Source organism: Drosophila santomea, chromosome 3L, assembly GCF_016746245.2.
Source record: "Drosophila santomea strain STO CAGO 1482 chromosome 3L, Prin_Dsan_1.1, whole genome shotgun sequence".
NCBI lineage: Eukaryota > Metazoa > Arthropoda > Insecta > Diptera > Drosophilidae > Drosophila > Drosophila santomea.
The window spans coordinates 3198577-3223637 of record NC_053018.2 but is presented as its reverse complement, the minus strand read 5'-3'; the positions used below and the strand labels follow the sequence as shown (position 1 = coordinate 3223637).

Below are 25061 nucleotides of genomic sequence, written 5' to 3'. Positions count from 1 at the left end.
ATGATAGGCGAAGCACATATTATAAGTTTGAATATTTCCGCAATTTAATTAAATATATAACAATATACAACGTATATCATGAAAATAACAAAATAGTTCTTTAATTTGTTGTATTTTAAATATTAAAAAAATTGTATTATTATATATTTTTTATAAAATATAAACACACTCACTTACTTTAAAAAAGAAAATGTAATTGAGAAATATCTTAGCCAATGCACAAACCTGCAAGAACCTTACACATAGGTGGCGCTTTAGGCGAAGCTGATCCAGTACTCATCCCAAAGAGGTCGCTTTTTGAATTTGTATGGTTAATGTAGACATTGTGTATTAACTTCTATTTAGAAAATCTATAAAAAATAAATTGGAGTTTACATATATATTTTTTTCAACAAAATTGGTTTGTTTAATTGTTTTTTTCAACACAACCTTATGGGGAAAAATAAAAGGGTGTGGAAAAATCGATTTCTGTTTAACTTTTAAAAAAGACTTTTATCTCTATATTTTCCCAATCGTATGTGCTAAAATTATTTTAACTTCTTAGCGAAAAACATTAGTTCAAGAAGAACTCGATGAGGTTGGTCAGCCGGCGCACGTTGACGTAGTTGACCAACACGGCGTATGCGTAACAGGTGTAGATGTAGGCCCACCACTGGAAGTGATACGGCTCCTTGGACCCACCGCCACCACGAAGACGTCCGAATCCCATGTAACCATTGCCCTGCAGGATGTGGGCGTGGTGCCGCTCGGTGAGGAGGCGGCGGAATACCGATCCGCTCAGGTAAACGACAGTTAGCAGCAAAATGAGGCGCCGCAGGTGCACCAGTAGCAGAACCATTATTCTACTTCTCGGCGATCTGCAGAAGTCAACTTAATTTTTCATCACTTATGGAACACTTATTAATGGCTTTTACCTCCGTAAACGTTCCGTAATTTCCTGATTTTACAAGATAATATTTATCGCAGAGCGTTCGATTTATTTTCGCATTTACGGCAACACTTTGCATTTCACCTTGTCGTTTTGTTTTCGTCGCATTTTTCGCCTTTCTCTGTGGTGGATTTATATATAGAAATCGGATAATTATTTGTGCTGGCAACGCTCGGCCAAAAGTTTTTAGAACTACATAGTTTTGAAAAGGCATTTCAAAAAGCTCGTCGTCTTTGGCGGTAAATAATTTAAGCATGCTTTGTTAACCCAGAATTTTCAATTTATTTATGTGTTGCAATCCAAGCAAATCTTACCAAAAATTGTCAGTGCTTGCCAAATCGGTTCAGAATCCACTTCAGATGGAGCATACCTCTTCAGATAGCTATCAGCGCTTCCGAAATAAACTGCCTCTAAGTACTGCCATAAAAAATAACCCGAAAATCAACAGGCTGCATCCGTTTGAGATCGATGTTGTCAGGAGCGGATCTACAGATGGGACCATCAAAAATATTTCCTTAAGTCCAAAAAGAGTAGAAGAGTAAAACCTCAACAGCATTTGCGTCCGCCCCTGCGTATACGCATTGCGTATACGTAATATTCCCGTGAACGAAACAAAAAGAAATACTTGAGACCCAGGCACACACTTCTAACAACAGCTCCATGCAACGCAACCTTGAAACAGCGATCAAATCCGCAGAGCAGCCCAAACAACAACACATCACCACATATTTGTCGGAAAAAAGCAAACAAATCCGCTTGCAGATTGCAACACGCAGTGAGGTTGGTTAAGAACAACAGAAAAAGGCGGCGGCAAAATACAATATTTAAATTAAATATTAGCACACCAAAACGGAGCACATCGCTGCCTGGAAATGGGCTAAATGTGAGACGAATATGTGGCAATAGCCATCCATCTACAGCCGAGCGGAAAATGAGATGTAAATAAAAAAAAAGATGAACAAAAACATGAACCAAAAAACTATTAACTGCAAATTGGGGCTCATTGTATTTAGCTGTGACATGGCAACCAAAAATATGTTTGATGTTCTGTATTTTGTTTATACCGAATAAATGGTGTGTGTATTTTTATGGACTTTCTGGGCGAGCAATCGCCTTTTAAATCGAAATTCCGATAGGGCAATGTGTTTAAGAAAATAAAATTACTAATTAGATAAAATTTAAATAGTATACAAGTTTAGTATTTAAAAAGAAAAGTAATGTTATGTTTAAAATAAGAAGTTTACTTAATTCTTAAATTGAATACAGCATTGTATCTTGTATCTTCTTTTAATAGAGTCTGACCACAAAACTATATTTTATGAGCACGCAAACAAATCGCTTCTGCTTGGGGCGCCATCCCTATTCCAGATCCCCGTTCCTGGGCCCCCAAATTGGGGTTCCTCCCCCAGGCAACATCGCACTCAATTCGTTCTATTAACTAGCGTGTGCATCGTTTTATTGCATAATATGTCGCTAAAGGCACGCCCCCAAACGGCCACTCGTAAATTACAAATTTGAAAATCGTACGAAATGATTGAAAGGCCCACAGATTGGCCACTGGGATGCGAATGAAGTTGGAGCTGCACTCGGCGAGGAGATTGCATCGCAAAGGAGCCCCGGGCAAGCACTGAGAAAAAAGTCTTAAAAAAATAAGTTTGTATAATTTTAAGGCATTTGGTATATGCTAAATGTAAACTTGGATGCATGTATACGATTCTTCAACAGTTGTATATCGATGGAAATCCTTTTGAAGGTAACGATAATAAACCAAAAAAAGCAATACATTTTTATTATTTCCATAAATGATACAAATGATACATTGACCTTATTTGCACAATTATTTACACATATTTTCTTTCCGTGCAGATGAGCGTCTGGGAAACGGGGTTGGCATGGGCCAGCATGATTGACCGACTGCGTGGTGCACCTCGTCGTTGCTCCCGGGGATTGCCGGGTCTGACTTTTATGGCTGTCGGTGTATTTCTTTTTATTGCCTGCCCAAATCCGTTTCTAGTTTTCCACCGCCACCGCCGTTCCTCTTGATTTGTTTGCATTCAGCTTTTCAGTTTTCAGTTTTCAGTTTTCGGATTTCGGATTTCGGTTTTCTACATTTTCAGTGTTTTCAGCGTTTTTTCTGGGTTGCGTTGGCGTCTCCAGCGGCAGCACGCACTGGGAAAATATTTGTGGAAAGCATGCGAAATGCACGCCTGTTGTGGATCTTTTATATTTTTTAATGCACCGCTGAAAGCTATTTGTATCTGTCGGTCAGATTGGGTTAAGACTATGACGCCGCCCCTGCGTGTCTTTCGTCAAAGTGTCGAGCCACTTTGCCGCTATGGCTATGGGCTATTAGCCCATTGATTCCGATGCCTTTGGCTTTTCCACTCCACGCCCTTTCATTTCTTGTAATTTAGCATCTTTGTTTGATTTATGGCGCAAGCATTCTATTTCACTCGCATGCTATGTGGCATTTTGCGCATATTTAGCTTAAATGTTGTTAGTAAAGTCGAAACGATTGCCAGTTTTCGTTCGTATTTAGACGTCATCTTTTTAGCCACACGTTTCCGGTGACTGCCGCCGGCAGCAGTGGCAACTGCAAAAGTGGCACAAAGATTTTTATTTTTAAAACCAGAACAAATATGCGATATGTGTCGTTGTCTTCTGCATGATATCTGTGATAGTTTCCCCGGCCATTGCTTGATACACAAATTAACCGAATAATGAATGCAAGACGCAGAGCATAAGTAAATAAGTCAGGGCATTACATGGTATTAGGATATGTGGATATATGCGTTACAGATATATGAAGCTAAACTAAAACTCGCTGTATAGCTATATTATTTGTTTAGTGGAGAATCATTTTGAACCGTTTCCTACTAGTAATAATAATCCGAGGAGACACCTCTTCAGGTTGTAGACCCGCGAGATCTTTGGCCTGCCTTTCCCTATCTTTCATTCATGAAAACATGACAGACCGCATCTGTAGCTGTAGGTGACAATTATTGTTTGCATCATACATACACTTTTTGTGTCACTTTCTGGATACCCCATGCTCCCCGCGCCCCGATTATGCTCCCACTCATCGATTAGTCACCGATGCCAAAAATATTTAAATTAAATTATTCTACTTATAATAGCCCGAAATAGCTACGACGGAATCAAGCAGCACAAATATTTAGATGCAAAATATTTTAGAGTTGCATTTTGTGAGCATTACAAGAATTTTTACGCATTTCCTTACATTGCGGTAGTTGAAATCGAGAAGCTGGCACATATAGCCGGTTGGCCGATTTCTGATATACAGATGTATATGGGGACCAGATACACACGGGAATGGGAAACGATGAATCAATGACGACACGAAGCCTTAAATGCTCTTTGTTATGATTATGGTATTCTTTGTTGTCAGAAATTGCAAAATGTATTTCAGTTTCTTACAAGACTCAGTTTCCAATGCTCTGACTATAATGTATAAGTTAAGTACTTCAATATTTTTGCACAAATTTCTTCTTTGCTACCACAGCACAGGAAACTCCTTGTCCGTTCAAGGGAGAACTGAAACGAATTGTCCCTTTAAATTGTCAAAACGCTTAAAGTGAAGTTAAAGCTACGTTGGAACTAATAATGCTACCCTCTTATAGGGTATGTTTAGAACTCTTATTTGTTTCTCGATTGCAATTTACAAATGCGATCGCCGACTGAGGAGAGCCGGCAGAATCTCCGAGAGCTTCATCTCCGATCGAATCTCTCGCTTGCCGAAAATACACGCACACTCAAAGCGAGAGCGGCGGAGATTTTCCTCCACTCAGCTTTTCACGCAATTCGGTGCGAGGGAAAATCTCGGCACAAAAATATTTTCACAGCGGCCAGACAGTTTTCCTTTGACAACGCGCCGAGTCGCACATGATTTTCCTCTCGGCCGGATTCGATACGATTTCGCTGTGGGCCAACACAAGAAAAAAATCGAGAACTGAAAACAAAAATCGCGTTTGCATGCGACAAAGTCTTTCAGCGAGTGTGTGAATGTTGCTAAATTTATAAATAACAGCTTAAGTTGTGCTGCTCCCAAAGTAAATTGAAATAAAAGCAAAAGTGATATGCGTCCGTCGTCGTGAAACGGAAAACGCAGGCGTTGGAAAATGGGAAAAATAGGAAAAAAATAAGAAAAATATCAACGCATAAATAAAGCGCGAGCCTCGCGTCCGATTCTGTCGCATTCGCCGGCTGCATTCCCAAATAGATCGGGCTGCTATATTCTATATCTGCTCGTGTGCCCTATAGGCACTGCCAGTACACACTATATCCCAAACCTGGCCGGTGCGTGCCGGTGGATTATGTAAAGTGGCACACGGCCGATCCCGATCTCGGAATAACGCCGAGCGCGAATAAAAGCAAGGGAATTAATAGTTTACCAAAGAGTATACAAAGTAAATACAATAAAGTAAAATGGAATAAAATAGGGGAATGCAGAGAGAGAGTGTCGTAGAAATTTGTCGCACGCGCGCGATTTCAGTAAGTGCATCTAATTTATTTTGCATCCATTGCAATTGAGAGTCGGCATCCGGCAGATACGTTTTCGTAATTGTCGTCAGCGGTTCGAGTTCCTCCGCTTCGATCTCGCGCGAGTGTTTGCCAGATTGTATTACCATTACCCAGGCCATACCAAAATAAATTATACACCATTTTTTGAAAGGGTGATAAACATATTGTGACCGAATTCTGATCAGAGCTGCGATTGAGGATCGCTTGCCAAAAGCAACGTAATGTCGTCTTACCGCAGTTATGTAAGTACTAGTAATGCAGCGCCAACTATCCGTATCTGTATCTGCATAATACCTACTCGTACCCGTACTATATAGTGTGTATCTCGATCTGTGTATCTTCGCTCTGTGCCTTTTTGCAATTCTTCGCATCCACGGATTTTGTTTATTTCTAATTTGTTGCCTTACCTCACACACGAGTATTTCGCAGATACATACGTAAATGTTTTATATGGCAGATAAAATGTATCTGAAAGTTTGCTCTCGATGTGGTTGCCTCCAGATCCATTGATAAACAATTTGGATACAAATTTGCTCATTGTCTGGTTCTTGGTTGGGATTTGTGTCTAGTTGATTGTTCTAGTTTCCTATCCACACAAATAGCTCAAATTATGGCCGAGGTGTGGCTACTGAATGAAGGAATTGTTTAGTGTTTGAATAGCAAGCCAACGCATGAATAAATGGCTTTTAATTTTGGCAAAGCAGGTTAAATGCCGAATTTTAAACCTATTTAACTTGATTTATGTTGGTGCTTGCGTATATGCACAGTTGTCAAAGGAATACATTCTGAGTTATTTGACAGATTTTATCGCAGATTCTATATTGCTAGAGACCAATGAGTGACACTTTCCAAGTAAATATTTTGGTTTATTAATTGAGCATTGCAACAAATTTTTTTTTTAATTTTACACCCATTCTTTTGGTTAAATAACAAGTTATCTTATGGCGTATGATTTATAAAAATTGCATTATTTCTTAGACTATATATAATATCTTTGCTATAATCTCAATACAACCACTTAATGTCGGCTCTAATTCCCCAACTTTGATCGCTCTCTACTAATCCCCTTTATGTTCAACTCATTATATCCTTTTGTTCACAGGCAGCGAGTTTATGACTTTAGCCTGACTTTTGACTCATTGAGCATAAATCAATTAAATATTTTTCGGGTCTCAGAATCTAATAAACTGATCAATTTATGGCCGGCAAACAACAAGTTTCCACCCCATCCTAAGCACTTCTTCCACTTCATCTTCTCCCGAGTCATTTCTCCAATTATATTTAGAATGTTTCTAAAAATGTTGCGAGTAAAGCAAAATGATTTCTGTTTCGTTCACGTTGACGCGGTCTTTTTTCCTCATTGGAGTTGGTACTTTGTGTAGGATTTTTATGGCCAGGAGGAAGTTGTAAATATTTATGACAAGCATAAAGTTGAAAGTTCTCCGGTGAAAGCACGCACCACCTAATTAATTAACAAAGTGTGAATACTCATGCAATTTGTTTTTCGAAGGCAGAAAGTGAGGGAACGGCGATGGAGAAAAAAAGAGGCTGAAATGGAGCAAAAGTTGTAAAGTTAAAAATTAAATATATACATATATTTATAATGTATTTTTTCTATTCAAAGCATCTTTACTATTCACACGAAACTTTCACAATCAGACTCCATTTGAATTACGCATCAAAACGTATCAAAATTTTTTGTAGTGTAGCACAAAGGAAGGCGGTGCTAGGCGCTTCTCAAATAGGCTTCGAGATCAGGATTTTTGAATCAAGCTTTCTGAGTCCGAGATTATCCACGCACACTCACCCATTCCCCTTCCCACTCACCGACTGCCACCCAAACCACCCACCACACCCGCAGACACACACAGACACACAAGAAAAGGACATTTTTTGATAAAAAGACAAAAATGCCACGGCGTCGACGTCCACGTTGCAAGGTGAATCCCTCGATAGCGCTGAGAAAGAAGAACCAGGACACTGCGCCCACTGCAGAAAAGGTAGAGCCCCAACGTCCACCGCCCTTACCGGATCCGCCCTTACCGGATCCGCCCAGCGAAGAGCCACCGGAAGTCGTCAGCACGTCGAGCGTAGAATCTGAAATCGAATCGGATTACAAACTCTTCCCGGAACTCTACGATCGCCAGCCGTCGCTGCCCACGTTTGCTGATGTTTTCGGTCAGCCCTCTTACGGATTGGTGCTGCAGGGACCAGAGGTGGCCTCCACCTCCTCCACGACCACAAATGCGGCGGGTATCCATAGCACAGGCGATGGGACATTCACCAATATTCCAGCCACAATGCTGGCCGATCGTTTTGGTATCATCGGACTGCTGGCCGCCATGAGAACTACACACACGGATCCGGGCGCCACGCAGCTGGTCTTCGGCGAGGACCTGACCACCTACGGACTGGATTTGGCTGCCCAGGGAGACATTTATGTGCATTTCAATGGGCCACTGACCCGCGAACCACCGGACAGGAGCTCCATGGACTGCGCCCTCGAGATTGGGATGCGTGCCATGCGGGATTCGATAATCAATGAACCACCAAAGGCTCCCTGTTGGGATCCATACGTGCCAGAGTCGCAAAATCTGGGACTTGTGCTCAGCCTCGAACCGGAGGAGATAAAGAAATCCGATCCAGATACGGATACGGAGCCACCGCCAGCAACTGATCAGACTGAAGATCCGGAAACGGATCAGGAAGATAATCAGGATAGATAACACATTTGGAATCGGCGCCAAGGATAAAATGAAAGACTAGCCCCAGATAGAATAGCGATTTGGCAGTTGGTTAGGTCTTTGAATACTTGGTAAAATTGTTGATCTTCGTGAATTGGTAGCCCTTCTATAAAAGAACTTGTTTGGCTTTAAATATAGAATTGGCTTAGGAGTGAAAATTGGTATTATTCATTAGGGAAGAAAGTGCGATTTAGTTGGTCAGAAATCAGGTTAGATTAAATAATTATTATAAATCTGAAATTCAAAAAAATACGTATTCGAAAAATATCGAATAAAAGTCAAATTTTGATTCAATACCATTCTATAAAACTCATGAATAGGTTATTGAACATTTTTAGATAATTACAATTTGCAAAAATAGTACCACTATTTCTTTTGTTCTCTTTAGAATCTTAAATTTAATTGCAATATTCTTTTTAAATTTTTCTTGAACGACTTTCTGGGTTTGAATATTTCTTTATCCTTTTCAGCGCCGATCTCCACATATTTAAGTTTCCTGAAACGCATTTTCGACACTTTCGACAGAGCAAACTAGAAAAAGCATTTAAAAATAAATCATTTGTCTGGCACGCGAATATTCAGTCGCCACTTCAAATCATTTGGGGTCACAGTCTAAATACTCTGTGAGTGGATGGCTTTCCTGGTCGCGTTTAATGGTCTGTGGCCACTGACAGACAGGCGCATTATAGCGCATCCTGCTCCTGATCTGCGCAGCCCGTGATCCATTCTCCAATCTCCTAATTGAGACCGCATAATAATGCTGTCAGAAGTGCAGCACTCTGCTGGAATCGGCGGTGAACAAAGTACACATGGCGAAGTCATTCCACAGAAGATCCATAGACCCATCTACATCTAGTACATCTACATCTACATCCACACCATGGCGATCCTCCAGTCTTTTTCTCCTCCGGCTGAGTGTCTCCGTTTGCTTGTTTTGCACATTGTTGGCTATTTGTGTGTTTGGCATTCCATTTCACTGAGCGAAAACAATTAGCCGCGACTGTCTGTCTTTCTTTCTTCCTCACTCCCTCTCGCTCGCTCGCCAATTCTTCACATTGGGCGGGCGCTGCGAAATGTAATAATATTATTTTTTATTCCCGTATAGTTGTCATTCACCGGGATGGGCGCCACTTGGGAAGGGCAATGCTTTAAGTGATTTAAATAGAGAAATTCCTGAAAAGTATTTTATTTTCATGGGCGAATTCCACTACAGACATGCGAGTTCATATAGGACTAAGATAAGTGGTTAAACAGCATTTTAAAGATAATTTGCAATAAGTAGCCTAAACCGTTTGAGTTGCCAAAAGTCTGAAAACTGGCAACACGAATTTTGCAATGTTAAATGGATGATCCTCAAAGATATACTGCCCACAGTCGACTCACAGCCCCCCACGAACCACCCGGCAATCCCCAATTAAGAAAGGGCAAAGTGGTTGGGGGCCCCCGCAATTTTCATTATAGCCGAGGGAGGAAAACTCAACGTGTCTCGATGGACGAGGGCAATCGTCTAATGCGCTGCGGCCGAGATTAGAAGGCAGATGTTGAAATAATCGAAATGAATCTGTTTACACGTCCAAATTAATTGAAAAGCGCGTGCAACAGCGCCATTTAATTGAAAATGAAATAGACTCGGCAGCAATCCCAAACCGAATCGGATGAAAAATGCACTGGGCGAGTTCAAAGAGGCACCAGTTCCCTCACCACAAAATAGTCCATTGGGGGAAAATGGGTGCTATGGTTGCCCTATGGGGGGGGCTTTGGGATTCTTTGGCATTCAATGTTGGTGATGTGCTGAGGTTGCTGCTGATGTGCCTCTGCGGTGCCACTGACGATGATGAAATGCGTGCGAATAATTGTCGAGTGCACAGCTCATTGAGAAAATTTTCCCCAGGATATGCAGAGAAAAGCAGGGGCTGCAGTCGGAAAAGCGGGTGCAATGTGGGGCAGCACTCTGTATTCGTCTTATTTATCTGGAGTCAATTGCATGCGGACTCTTAGAGCGCCAATCAATCAAAGCCATGTGATTGACTATCAGTCTCAATTTCTTTTGAATGAATGAGTGCATGCACATCTAGCCAGAAACCTCAGAGATCACAATGAGCTATAAAGAAACCACTCACTGGCAGCTTGTTAGATTCACTGGGAGATCGAGTTTTAGTCCTAGATAAAAATAGTTATGCAAAATCATGCAATTGATTTTATTTTGTTTTAAATAAATTTAGATTTGCTTTATCATCCACTTTAGTTATCTAAAGAATGGGATTGAATTGGCTAATTTTGTTATTTTCCCTCCATTCCCTTATTGAAGTAAAGTTATTTATTTAATTTTTTTTTTTTAGACACCCTGGAAAACGAGCTTGGGCAGCTCCTACAAGCCTGGCAGCTCTTCGGTGCGTATAATTTCACTATTCCTTAAAATACTACTCTAACATTATACTTTGAACCACAGTATGGCACCTCCGGAGACTCCACATCGCGCTACACTTCACTGGCCACCCCGAGCTCCTACAGACCGTCGTTCTCTGGAGGAACGTACCGCCTCAAAAGAGATCCACCACCATCAGCCACCACGACTCCAGTCAGCAGCTATGTGAGTCGGTATGCAAAGACAGAGCCCAAAGAGGCAGCTCCAAGTGAGCGGAGTAGCCCGGTTAAGAGGTATACGGGTAATACTACAAGTTCCCTTGGCAAATATGGACGGTCTCGCGATCCCAGTCCAGTGGCCTTGGAGCACACTAATCGCACAAAGTCCCGGGATCCGAGTCCAGTTATTGACAGTGGCAGAAGTAAATTGGGAGCCACATATCGTGGGGGTAACACACCCACCACGTCCAGTTCATCCTCCTCGGCCACCAGGAATGCGTACAGCAGTCGCTATGGAGCGGGTTCTCGGATCTCGGGAAATGGAAGTGCCCTATCTTACTTGACCACCAGTGATTTCCATGCCAGAACTGCCAGCAGGGCCAAGGCCAGCAGGGAAAGGGAGCGGGAAAAGGAGAAGGAAAAGGAGCTGGAGGTAGAGGAGAAACCTATTGAGGCATCTAATGGCATGGATAAGACTCCTGCAAAGCAGCAGGAAGAACAACCGGAAAATGTTGAAGAATCAAATGAAACTTTCATCACCATATCCGTAGTGACTAGAGCCACTTCACCCACTCTGCCGGGCAGCACCACCGTACAACGCACTCGTCGCATTGATCCAGCCAAAACAATAGAGAAGACCATCCAAAGATCCACCAAAAGGCGTGAGACAACTGACCAGGAGATTCAGTCGGACAGATTGGATGATTCTACCCGATATCTTCGATACAGTGCCGGCAGCAGCATAAGCTCCACTTATAGTCCACACAGAGATAGGATCAGCAGTCTGCGGTACAGTGCGAGTCCCTTGAGCAGTTCAGGATCGACAAAGTCCAGTTCGGTGGGTGAGGGAAAGCAGATTCAGCCCATCCCAGAGACTGTTTCCCCAGCTAGGACCAATGGCTCTGTGAGCTCAGCCAAGTCCTCAGAAGCGCTATCCCCTCCGAGAACCAATGGCAATGTGAGCTCAGGGAAATCATCTGAAGCTCTATCGCCTCCCAGAAGTAATGGGTGTATAAGCTCATCCAAGTCCATAGAGGCTGTATCCACACCCAAGACAAATGGCTCTTTGAGCTCTTCGAAGTCCGCAAAGTCCAAACTTTCACCACCGAAGGCAATGCGCTTGAACTCGCGACAATCGTCGGTGGAGAACCTGGTAAACAAACCACCTGCCCCTCCTAGCAAGGCAGATTCACCCACCAAGACTTGCAGCTCCAGTTCGGGAAGTTCGGCGGTTAAATGGCCCAACAAGGACTTCCGCAAATCCTCGCTAAATGTGGGACCCACGGATCGTCCGCGAAAGTCTCGAACTCCTAGTAGTGGGGGAGAGTCCGAGGATCTACCCAATGGCAGTAGCCTTGAAAGGTCACCAAGTGCCGGGTCCGAGGGAAGTCTAGCATCGGGCAGTTCCTCAAAGAAATCGAGCAAGCTGAGCAATGGCAAGGTGCCAGGCAATCCGAGGGTAAAGAGTCACAAATCCTGCAGCGAAACCACCACTGGCAACTCATCCTCGGCCACCGCCTCCGCATCGGACAGTGAGCAGCAGGTCAAGAGCGTGAAAAAGCAGGCCAAAAAGAAGAGCACCAACAAAGAGGGCGGTGCTGGCAAGGTCGCCAACGCCCACAAGGCAAATAGCACCACTGAATCACCGCCAGCCGTGGCTGAGGTGGTGCCAGCGACACAGACAAGACTGAAGAAGCTATCGGCGGTGTCGAATTTTTTCGCCAGCCGTCAGCAAGACGCAAATAACGAACCGATCTTCCTCGAAAGCTCTGAGAGTTCGGGCGAACCGGAGGCCCATTCGTTGCCAGTGATCTCGGCCATATCGGGCACCTCAAAGATCTCGAAAATCTCTGGGATCAGTCTGACCACAGATTTGCGAACGAACGAACCGCGAACGACGCCGTCGAGCGAAGCGAAACCCTCAACCCCAACGAATTCCCCAAGTTCGAGCACACGTTGCCCGCGGGAAACCACAACGGAAGCGTGCACAAGATTACCCAGCAGCACCACCAGCACCACCCAGGAGACGAGTCTTACGACCACTGTCAGTTTGACCACCTCCGAGCAGGACGATCCCAGCTGGTGGCAGGATACTAGCTTACAGATAAACACGGCTTCTGCTTTGGATCAAAATAATAGAGAGATGCCCTCTTACAGGCTGAGACACATAGATTCTGGGGAGGAGCAGGCCTGGTGGCTGCGCCAGGATGAAAATGGCGATGATGATGACACACTGGCGGAGGAGACCCTCAATACTTTGGATGATGATCTCCAAGAGCCCAGCAAAGGCACCTGGTGGAGTCAGGACGATCAGGACTCTAGCAGTCAGGTGAAGCTGATGCCCAGGAGTAGAATAACGCCGGAAAAGGATGCCTGGTGGCTGCAGGATGAGGACGAAGCTCAGGATTCTCCCAGGGAAAATGGTGATCTGAATAACAACAACAATACTGAACCTCATGTGGAAGTGACACTAAGATTGCCATCGAATGGCAGCCAGAGAAGCAGCAAAAGTAGTGCTTCCAAGAATGGAAGCAGTCCAAAGAATGGTGGCTCCAATCCTTGGTGGCTATCCGGCCCAGCCAGAAAGATGTTCAATGTGCAGCGCGTTGAGTCGGGCGAAAGAGCCTGGTGGCAGGAGGAAGCCGAGGAGCCACCGCAATTGGAAAAAGAAAACGAACCACCACCGGTGAAGCCCCCCACTCCGCCACCGCGCATCATCAAGCACTGGGAGTCCGGTGAGCGGGCCTGGTGGTTACAGGAGGATACGGAAACCACCCAACACCCTGCTCAGGCCAGCAGCAATGATGAGGAGCAACCAGTTATGGTGGTGATTAATCAGCAGGAGTCTAGGGATGAAGTGGATCTGAGGCTGGCACCACCCACCTTCGAATCCCAGGAGCTGAGCAACTCCTTCGATTTCAACGCCTATTCCGAGCGACCTCCTCCACTGGGCCAATGTGCCAGTCCCATCCGCTGCCCCTCGCCCTACGACAACATTCCAAGATCGCAGCTGCAGGAGCCACCACCACCCCCTCCCACTCGCACATCCCTGCAACCGCGCTTTTCACCCCAAACACGACGAGCCGGCGAAAAGCTCTTCATTTCGCGGCATCAGAACATCGATGAGCTGCTGGGCGGTGCTTGCCGCCCCCTCAGTCCGCTCTTCTATGGGAACACCAATCCTGCGGAGGCCGAGCTGACTCCTCTGGCCGGCAAGAACATGTTCCTGCTCGAGGAAGTGACACCTGACCAGGTGCGAATCCACGACAGCACCGCCCAGCTGCCGGTCATCCAGAGAATGCAGCGGTAAGTTCGTGTTTGTATTTATAATCACAGATATATGCATACTCCGTATTATTAAGAGTTTTAATCTATTGATATATTAATCTATTTTCAAAAACAATTTTTAATCCTTAAATAAAGAATTCAAATAATATTTTAAAGATTTAAAAAGATAAATAAAATTTAATAAGTAGCGTTACTAAAAATAAATTGTCATTTAACATTTTTTATTTTTGGCAATAAACAATGTTACCAAATCGGTGCTAGTCTCAACAGGTGAGATATTTTGGCACAACCAACTCATCAAATATGTATGCATGCTCGGGAAAATAATGCCGACTGTTGAGCTTTCAGAGAGAGCTTTTCGTTTGTTGTGTGGTGAATTTGCTCAACATGTGGTTGCTAATCGCTGTCTTTTGATCTTGCAGCGACGTCGAGTGGTTGGAGAACGGCAGCAACTTTTACGAGCCACCCAAACAACAACAACACCAGCCGCCGCGCAGGGTAAGTGTCCAACCACCCCCACCCACCCACTGAACCACCAGCCCCTCGAAGTTCCCCAATTTCGAATCAGATTGCAAGCGTTTTGGCAGCCTGCCCGTCTTGTTGCGATACATCGACTGCCGCCCACACTTTTGGTTTATTTATACAGATACCCTTTGGTTGGAGGGGTATATAGCCGATAGAGCGTATTGCTTTGATGGGCAGCACGTACTTCAAATAAATTATAGTAAATGGGAAAACTTATCTCATCCACTTCCTATATTAGGTAATAGTTATTTGCCTTTATTGATTGATTTTTTAGTTGCCCACCAAACTTTCTCTGCAATCTACACCTTTATTTTCTATATATCCAGCCACCTCAGTTATCGGCAGATATATAGATAAAGCCCCTTTGCCTTTCACTTATCGCAGAACTTTTGACACTCACCGCTCCGTATCGCTTACCTGCAGCTGGGCGTTCGATTTTAATACCTGGAATGACAAAGGGCAAGGTAGGGCGGCTCGACTCGAGTTGCGCACCCACACCCACACCCGCACCCAATTGAAGGCGGTGGTGCTGTGGTGCAGTGGTGCAGTTATCACCTCCGGCATCGCCGGCCAGATTCGGTCTTGAGTGACAGCCCTCAAGTGGCTGCGGCAGCCAAGCAGTCGGGTTCTGTGACTCAGCCGCGGTACTCTGAAAATGAGAAATATCACAAACAATGAGAACCTCATCTTTGGGTAGTGGACTTCTTGATACCCATTGTTAAAAAAAATCAATTTGATGTGGCAATCATTCTGCAACTCAGCTTTTTTAAGAGCAGTTAATCTTTTCCCAATAAATTCAAATATTTATTTTATCTATTTATTGAAAACCCAATTTAAAAAGGTAGACTTCTTCGGAAGTAAATTATATTTAAATTTTTGAATCCAGCTATTTTGGCTATACTGTTTGAACTAGAATCGGTACCCATAGACCTCTCATATACCCCTGTAGTAGCCAAAAAAAAAAAAAAACTGAGTGTAAATGCAAATTCAACAAAGCGCAGCAATGTCAGAACAAAATGCGGAACAGCAAAGGCAGTTAAAACATGAGCACACAAATTTTATCTTAATTACATTCAGTCGGCGGTTTGGGGGCTTCCTTCGCGGGATTTGAGTGTCGGATTCAGATGCAGATCCAGAGTCGCGCTCCAGTTTGATGGCCAACAAGCAACAAACAACAACGCACATTAACACCAACAAGGGCCGGGAAACGAGAACAACAACTCTCGGCTAAATGGGTCATAATGCAATTAACATGAACATAAAGCCAAATCGAGAGGGGCAGGAAGACGCTGCCTGGGCGATAACTGTAAAAATATATGTATAATATAGTCAAGCGAGGGGCAAATTTCGATTGCAAATATTTGTTTATTCATTTCGCCCCGTGTGTACAGAAAACCAGAAAGCAATTGTTGACTTTGTGCTGCCAAATGTGGCCATAAAAAACGTCGCCGTACATTAAAAATCGAAAGTCCATTCAACTCGCCATAAAAAATACTAACGGAGATACCCTAGAAAAGATCTGTGTTCTCACCTTTTGAACCCACAATGAGTCTGCCAACCAAAAATAGCAAATGGCATTGATGCGTGAAAAAACCAAAACAAAAGCACACACAAAAATCACCAAATTACATTATACAACTCATTTAGTTTCATTTATCGCAGCTGCGAAAAAAAACTAATGAACACGTGAAATACATTGCGACAATCTGCGGATGACTCAGGTTTACATACGTAGTGCGCCCATCCCCAATCTCCGGATGCTGTCTTGGTTTTTTCTCAAGGCGATTGTTGTGCTTCTTTTCCCGGGCGGTACAACTATACTATCAGTTCTTGTGCTGTTTTTTACTGTTTTATGGAACTTACTCACTTTTAAGCTCGAATCGGTGTTTGATAATGGAAGCGATTGTTTAAGCGTGGGGGTTTTGGATTTTATTTGGGAAAATACCTGAGTGCGAAGTGTAAAAAGGGGTACAGTTTTATTTTTGGGCACTTCTGGAATTCCCATAGCTATTCCTGTTAAATGGGGTATTTTTCAACGATCTTGTTACAGGTAATCACTAGAGCAAAGCAATTATTATCTCATCTTTTAAAAGGTTAATTCGCGAAAAATTCCATAAAGAATTAACTACATAAATACACTCCTTTAATGGCCTGCTATAACCATTGGTATTCGGCACTATCGATTTGCAATTAAGTAGCGTATCGAATGTGCGCCCATTAGTCGGCCAACTCCCCCATTTCATTCCCACCCAATGGCACTTGTAAATCTGCTGCCTGCACCCAAAATACATTGCCCATAATCGCAACCTTGCTGCCACACACCCACCGCGAAAAGTCAGCGCCCATCGAGCAGCGGGCGAGCTGCATAAAGTCCGGCTAATGATAGGCTAACGCTCCATCAACGATAAGGCCAAATTGTGGCACACGCGCTGCCCGTCGAGCTATTTTTAGGCCCTCGCATGGGAGCACTTGCAACTTGCAATGCACACTCAGCCAAATTACTGAATTCAAATCACTAATAACTGAAAAAAAATCAAAGTATTTGTATTTATAAATATGATTAGAAATACTTATCAATCATTTTGGAACACATATTTATATGCTTCATATAAAATAAGAAGCAAGTCAAACTTTTATTGTAGTGCATGCTCAATTAGAGAGACAAACACCAAGCACCAACAATGTTGCAGACACTTATAGGTGTATACCTGACCACTCTTACACAAGCGTGCAACTTACCATCGGCATGAAAAACTCACCACGCTCGCAACCTGCCCCAAGTGTCTTACGTCTTAAGATCTTACGAATGCGTAAGGAACCTTACGTTTTATTGAAAACAAATAACACAGTGGATGAGAGCACTCTTATTTAGTGGTTTACAAAAATTAAATAAAATACATATATACGTTTTTTGTTTCCAACCGTTTTTTATTTTTATATATGCTAATCAGCATCGTGCTTGTTAGCTTAAAGTACCAGAAATTTTAATAAACAAAAAGCTAAGCACGTAAGCATTATAAGGAAAAATAATATTACTAATCCGCCATGTTGGCCAAAATCTTGATTGGTTAAAGGTAACACATGCACCATTACAACCCCCTCCATATTCGTGTCTAAAGTAAATGCATAAATTAAATTACGTGTTCCACTGTGCACCGGTGTTTTTGTACCTGAGCGTTTAGCCTTACGTAGTGCGGTGGCTCTCTCTTTCCGTCTTACGTGGTCCCCACTCTCTTCTTCTTGCGCTTTTGGCGCTGCCTTCTTCTTGCTACACTGTCTTGCTCTTCTTCTTCCTCCTTCGCCGCTTTGGCGCTCGCGTTTTTTTGTCAGGCTTTTCAGTTGCCTTGCGAACGCGCTCAAGTTCGGTCGCTTCGATTTTGTCGCGGGTGAAACAACCACCGTACAATCAAAAAACCAAACTTCGCTCAGCTGCGCGCGTCGCGTTGCCCTCTGTGTGTGTGCATTTGTTGTTGTTGAGGGCAACGTTTATAATAAATTTAAACTGCCTTAGTTGCTAACAACAATTGGTAATTGGAAATGCTAAGCAAATCCCAAGTGATTAAGCCAACGAAAACAAAACTGGCGATAATTGTGCGAAACGAATTGTGGAAGAGGCGGAAACATCGTTAATAATAATAATGAATACCCAAAGCAGCCAACTAGCCCACATATGATTGCAATTTGCCTTAAAGACTATCGATTTTTGGCATGTCACTGTGTCAGTGTCAATGGACAGCATAATCCGAAAGATTCGTCTTAATTGAGGTCCCACTGTGGGCGCCACTTCACGTCGGTTGGTTCAGTGTCAAAAGTTCTTCAGTTTGGGAAACAGCTGTCTTGTCTCTGTATATGTAGTATTGTTTTCATCTCCCTCTGTCCCTAACTCCATCTCACCTATTCGATAAGGACAACACCAACTCACACCTATTGAGGATCTGTCCCTGCGGACAAGAAGAAGAAGAGGAAGAATAGGTTGAAGATGCAGAGGGAGCCCCATAGCAAATAGTGGTAGTAAAAATTGAAATATACAACAATAAAAGAGACAGAAAACGAGTGACTGAGTGAGTGAGTGAGTGAGAGAGAGAGGGAAGTGCAAAGCCCAAAACCGGAATTGTGCAAATAAATCTCGATAAAAGTCGAGGCCCAGGCTTCTTTCTTCTGCTTTGGCTCGTTTTCCGCCAGGAAGCAAATCTTCGGTGAAGATTTTGCCAAATTACGAGCTGGGAAATATTGTTTATTTTCGACCATTACGAGAAAATTGCCCCCAAAGGCGATAAATGATCGTGCTTTCTTCCTTTCTCTCTCCACACACACAAAGCACTCGGCATTAGTAAAATGCACTGCCATCTGTCACCTGGTAACCCACAAATTATTGACAGCAAATTAGCTCCATTGTGGTGCTCCAAATACCAAGGCCCTCGACTGCCGCTCAATTAGACTTGATTGCATTATATTACACCGTATATATGTAGATTTGTATATATTCCCGTGCACAATCAGGCACATGACCAACTCAACTAAATCTAACCCAGCCATACTCTAGTTCTGCTTCTTAGTCTGCTCTTCTGCTGCTTGGCATTTATTTACTTTTGAATATGCAAATAAAGAATGCTGTGGAATTTATTATGGCGAAACGGAATAAGTTAATTCAGTTAGCTCTATCTGCTGTGCAAAAAAGTCTAAAATAAAAGAGCAGCTGTGTCAAGGGGGCGGGGAAGTGGTGGGGGGTGAGCAAACCCCATTTCAACGCGGTTAGTGCGCTACGTACGAAGTACAACACTAGAGCTTATATTTAGTTATAGACACAAGCATGGCAAATTACAGTCGCTTGTGAAATTCAGTGGACTGATTTGGCAAAAAGACGTGCGAAAATTCGCAATGGGAATATGAGAATTTAGAACGAACGTACATAACTCGGGATCAACTTATGTAGTTATTGTGCTTATTTCAAGTAGTACTGAAGATTCAAGAGAGTTTTCTAAATATTTTCTCATTAATACGAAATACATTTAATCCAATTCGCGATGCACCGCAGTTAAAATCCGAATTTAATAAGACAGCTCGGTAAAGTGGTGTTAATTTTCGTTTGGTGGCAGTGGCAAATGTGTTGGCACACTTGACGCACCCACTGTGCCCGGTACGTCGTAAACGTAGTTACGATTTTAATTATCTGCCGGCGTAATCTGCCAGCGACCGCCTGTTGACGTGCCAAGCGCGAGACACTTCAGTTTTGGCCAGGGTTTTTCAGCTCCATCTTCGGCGACTTTTCACTCTTTGCTCCGCCGCAGTGCTTTTTTGTCTTTTTTGTTTCTTCGCGCTGCATTCGCTAATCCAATTTTTGTAATTGTGCTGCCGCAGCCAGAAGAGACCGAACACCATCCAGCACTTAGTCTTCCAAAGGCAAAAAAAGAGCGGGGAAAAATGGAGTGAAAAACAGCGTCTTAAGCAGGAGGAAAAGTCCGGCATCATTCCTATATATCTCACTGCCTGTCTGCCGCCTGCCTTGCTGCCATTTCTTGGGCTTATTTTTTCCAACATTTTCGCTTAGTTTATGCGTTATCTTTTAGCGCTTATCTGGCTACCGAGTTGAAGTCGTTGGCTGGCTATGCAAAGTCAAGGTGAGCTCAGGTGTGTTTTTCTCTTCAGTTTCGGTTTCGGGGAGGGGGCATCTAATTCGCCTTAACCGCTGACAGTTAATTATAATTCTCAACTTAATGCCAAATTAAGTCGAATGATCAACTGCGTATACTAGATGATCTGTAATCGGCTTGGCCGACATCCAGTGCTTAATTGCGTGGGAAATGCTTACTCTTGGCTTTAAAGCTCCATCTGTTATCTGAGCATGGTAAAAATGTCTTTCAGTTCATTAACTAACAATCAAGTTTGCAGACAATGCGCATTAGTGAGTAATACCCTTTGTTTTTTTGCATTTTTCCCCTCCATTGTACATACGAATATGTTTGTGATGGATGTGTGTAGTTGCCTGGGCCGATAAAGCGTTAAAGCCAAACAACGAAAGTGTTGGCGCTGCAACCGCACCCCGAAAAATGTTTAAAAATGGTAAAAAGTGTTGGCTGCCTGTCGGTTTCTTTGGCTCTTGCTAAATGCTGAATGTTGAATGCTATTGAGGTCATTTGCTTAGTACACGCCACCAAAAGCACTCGCTAAACACACGGGCCTCCGCAGTTACATGCACATCAGGCTGCAAAATAAATAACCCATTAGCACGAAGGTCCGAGGCACTAAACTTTATTGATTTATTTGCCACCCTGCCTCGGTTTTTCTTCTCACTTTCATTGACATAGATTTGAGAAATATAAGTTCTGAAGCTTCAGTTCTCTAACATTGACATGTTGCACTACAAAATATTTGCAGTCAAACTTGGCTGACAGTTTGTTTCTGGCTCAAGGGCTGCAGAATATATATTTATTGATTTTTTGCCTAAGAATACAAATTCCATAGTTATACAGAAAATTGTTGATAAGCAGAAGTGGTATTAATATAGTGGTGTGATATTAATGTAAATATTAATGGAAAGCAATCTAAACCTGCACATTTTCGTTAATTGAGCTGTCTATTCCAACTGCACTAAACAAACATTTCACTCTAAATCAAACACCAAAATCTTAATTTTATTTTCAAGACCCAACTCAACTACTTTTCGCCCCCGTACCAACTGCCTAACTCTAATGAAGTGATAACTTGCCTTTGGGCGGGCTTATCAGAGTAGCTGAACAAATTTTCAGTGATTTTTATCACAAGTTCAAAGCTCTTCTCAATGACTTTGAATGGTGGCCATAAAATCCAATGTCTGGTCGCGGTTGGTGCACCCGTGTGGCACCACAAGGGTTCATAAAATGCAAAGTGGTTTGATTGTCCGTCATAAAAATGTTTATGGCAAAGGAAATGTCTATGGCAGCGGCAATTTGGTGAAACAAGCTGGGCTCATGTAAAATCCGATTTTCTGCCTGTGGATCAGAGATCTTTTGTAAGGGATCGCTTTGCCTTGAATTGATTTGCTTTGGCTTGACTTGAGGTTGGTTGGCGAAACAATTTGCGGTTTTGTGCCTCGCAGAATGCGTATAAATAAAAAACTTATTACAGCATCGCGATCGGATTATTGAGAAATATAACGACCTTGATTTTGATTGTGTTGTAAGTTAAAGGAGGCGGATCTCGGATCTCGGCTCTTTATACCTTTCTACATTACACATTTCTGGCCATTTGAAATTGCATTTCGAATCAATCAACCTCAACTTGACCTTGCCCCGTCGCCACAAACCCCATAATTTAACACTCAAACTAAGTTTTGGGGCACTCCCCCGAAACCGAAGATAGCCAAAAACCATCGTCAATTTATCAAGCGTGTGCAACATTTAAACGGGATGGTTGCATAAAATCTGCATAAAATTAATACGGGGTTTTGTTGATTTTCACTCCTTCTTTTTCGATAAATGTATATGCATATACGCTTGCGTCGTGAGTCGTCAATGTGATTTATGCTGGAAAATGCAAGACTTATTTTTGTATACCTGTCTTGGCAGATGCAATCGGCAAGTGAAGAAAAAAACCCAAAAAAAAAAGAGTATGTTCAAATACAAAAATTTGTGTGTAAGCAATTTATCATGGCTAAAGTGAAAACACGTACGAAGACGAAGAAGAAGATGAGGCGCAGATAAAGCGCATTGTTTATTAGACTATAAAATGATGGGATGGCTGAGACTCGGCTTGGCGTCGCTCATTAGGCCGAGAAATTATAAAAATCAAATAAAAGACGAAGCTGTCGCTTTAATATTGTTATTCAAATGGGATGGGCTGTTGAGTGAAAAGTGCTCATAAAGAAAATTGGGCATAAGCCATGACTAAACACGTTGAGCACACAGCATCAGATTCTGCTTCAGCTTTAACTTTTATTTACTTTCCATTCATCATCAGCTGAGCAGAACATGAGGGCAAACATCCGTCGCACGGGGCGTATGATTAACGGTTCAGTGGGGCTTTTGCTTTTGTCATAGATCTTTGGATCTTTGCAAGTTCAGAGCTTGGGGGGTTTCAAATTCCACGAACACTATCTGATGCGGATAAATTTATTGGACCGTCTTACGAAATCCAACCCAAATTCTTGACCAAAATCCAATGCATCAGTCTTGGCTTGTCTTAAATCGGAAAATTCCGAAAATGCGCCACATAAAAATAACATATAAATATCGAAATGTTTTAAGTGTTTGACCTGAATTCAGCCAGAAAATTGTCGCAGCTGAGAGCAGAAGACTCTAAAACTGGGACATTTACACTGTCTGCCTTCTCTTGGCCTCTCTCCATTTTGGCCAAAAGTATTTTAACTTTATTGTTATTATGATTGTTGTTGCCGTTTGTTGTCATTTGCATTGCATAACCAACAAAATCGTGGCCAAGTTGTTTCGCTGCACTCAAAATATTAGTCACGCACTCACACAGACCAGCAAATTAGCAGAGCAAATGAAAATCCACATAAAATGTATATGTACGATCTATCAGTTTAAATTTATCTAGAGGGTATTGTGTGTGTATTTCGGTCAGCAGATATTTTGTAAGAATTCATGTCGCCTGCATTTCAAAAATAACCGCAAGATGGAATTGGACCTGTGAACCGGGCCACAACATCGCCATATGACACATCCGAGTGTAAAGGGAGCCGTTTGAGGGGAATGTGCCGGGTGATCTATCAAAATGACAAAATGTTCAACACGAAGATTCTGTCATTTCTTATGTCAGATTGCAGGGAAAACTCACGTGTGAGATGCATTCCTTTCAGGTAGTTCAAAAGATGCCTTTGATAGTGCGTAATTTAGGGTAAGAGAGATTTCAAAGTGACTTTCCCACGTAACACATAACATTTATCTGACCAAATGAGGCACATAAATTATAAAACAACTCACATTACGTTCGTTGGAATGGGGCCTTTATCTTCGGCAGTTATCTGTAGTTTACCTTTGTATTAGGCTCAATGCTAATTTCTATGATGTTTTTCACTGATCCCCCTCGAAGGTAAGGTCTAATGTGAGAGATATATATCATAGACAAGTGTTAAATGTCTTGCTTTCATCCGAAGAATTGATTTACTTTGCTTTGAATATTCCGATAAGTTAGTTTCACTATTTCCAGAGCGGCGAGAATGTTTTTATAAATGATTCTGTAACTTCCAACCCTATAATTTTGTTTGACCTCGTTCGATGCATCTTCTTCTGACACTTTCATCTTATTTCCTTTGTGTAATATACATGCATAATTTAAATTGCTTCTATTTATTTTCTTTAAATCACTTTCTTCTGCTCGAGTGGCTACCGTTCCGTTGCATTTTCCACGCACACTCGAGCCGCGAGAGTAGACCACTTCTGACGTGACCCCAATCCGCAGATTCCCCCAGCTTTTCCCACCTCTTTGCCGCTGGCAATTAACATATTGACACTTACGAATCGCACCGCTCCATATGCTATCCGTAAGCTGGGAATTTTCCAGATGAACACGCCATCGGCGATTTCCTGGTCTTAGTAGTGTCGCCTCTCCATTTCCGTTCTCCTGGGGGCTTATGACAATTACAAGCGGCCAAAGGCGATTTGCTGGCATTGTTATAATTAACTGTGAAGAACCACCTTCCATAATGAGTTGGCATTCCTGGACTTTGGCTTCGACCGGGCATCCGCTGCATACGAAATAAGCCAAAGTTCTGGCCACTGTCCAAGCCAAGAATTCAATAAATCAAGCGCACACGCACATTATGCCTAGGTATGCACGTGTGTCTTCCACCGATCCATTGACTTGGGGCTTGGGGCTTGGGTTTTGGACTGGGTATAACCCGATCTTGGGTTTCTTCTCTGTTCGTCCCTCCTAATGTGCTCCAGTGTTTTCCTCAAACATTTAACCGTTTCAAACACAAACGTGACACAATTTTCTGTCTCTGTGCGGCTTAATCTTGTTTGGCGGCCCATTACACTTGCCAACAAGTAATTGCAACACTAGCTGCTTAAGGTTTTTTTTACTCTTCTGGCTTGAATTATATTTTGTACTTTAAATGAATGAAGAATATTTAATGATGAAGTGTAATACATAGTTTAATACGTCATAGTACAGTTTCAAGATTAAAATATTTAATATCTACAACTTTTTCTTCTGCCGTGATAACAAAGTGTTTCTTGTTGACTAGTGTTGAGCTTGGCTCTAGAGTTCCACATTTAAGCCCAATCCCAGTTTCAGTCCCTGCAACCGGGCCAATCATCGTGGTTGGCCGTGTCTTTTTTATTGGCAGCTGAAATTATTTTTAAATGCAGTCGCTTAACAATTTTATGTGCTGCAGTCTGTTAGCCGGTCCGCCGATCCGCCTGTCAGTCAGTCAGTCAGTCAGTCATTCAGTCAAGGGGTCAAACAACTTTTCTGATGATCGCCGGAGAGAACCCCCACCGATTCCCCCGTCT

At 42.7% G+C, this 25061-nt stretch overlaps 3 protein-coding genes and 1 long non-coding RNA gene across 10 annotated transcripts in view; 3 read left to right on the top strand and 1 right to left on the bottom strand.

Annotated features, from left to right (window-relative positions):
• Positions 1-378: 378 nt before the first annotated feature.
• On the bottom strand, positions 379-1062 carry LOC120448926. Its single transcript, XM_039631161.1, has 2 exons — positions 915-1062; positions 379-857 (listed from the first exon to the last, which is right to left on the bottom strand). Exon 2 carries the CDS (start codon positions 836-838, stop codon positions 554-556), a length of 285 nt encoding a protein of 94 aa, XP_039487095.1. The 5' UTR covers positions 839-857; positions 915-1062; the 3' UTR covers positions 379-553.
• A 65-nt stretch (positions 1063-1127) lies between these two features.
• LOC120448845 lies at positions 1128-1893 on the top strand. Its single transcript, XR_005616150.1, has 2 exons — positions 1128-1167; positions 1233-1893. It is a non-coding gene; the product is annotated as an uncharacterized LOC120448845 (long non-coding RNA).
• Positions 1894-5582: 3689 nt separating this feature from the next.
• Positions 5583-25061, top strand: part of LOC120450307 (FH1/FH2 domain-containing protein 3) — a 39521-nt gene continuing 20042 nt past the window's right edge. For 2 of the 7 annotated variants that reach the window (XM_039633258.2, XM_039633255.2), the window contains exons 1-4: positions 5584-5712; positions 10554-10604; positions 10664-14103; positions 14508-14583. In XM_039633258.2, coding sequence (XP_039489192.1) covers positions 5692-5712; positions 10554-10604; positions 10664-14103; positions 14508-14583 — 3588 coding nt within the window. In that variant the 5' untranslated portion in view covers positions 5584-5691. Of the gene's footprint in view, positions 5713-10553; positions 10605-10663; positions 14104-14507; positions 14584-17985; positions 18138-25061 lie in introns of those variants that run through there. The other 5 variants (XR_005616262.2, XM_039633259.1, XM_039633256.2 and 2 more) reach the window with 4 other exon arrangements.
• Positions 7132-8372, top strand: LOC120450309 (CCR4-NOT transcription complex subunit 2). Its single transcript, XM_039633263.2, has one exon. It carries the CDS (start codon positions 7381-7383, stop codon positions 8194-8196), a length of 816 nt encoding a protein of 271 aa, XP_039489197.1. The 5' UTR covers positions 7132-7380; the 3' UTR covers positions 8197-8372.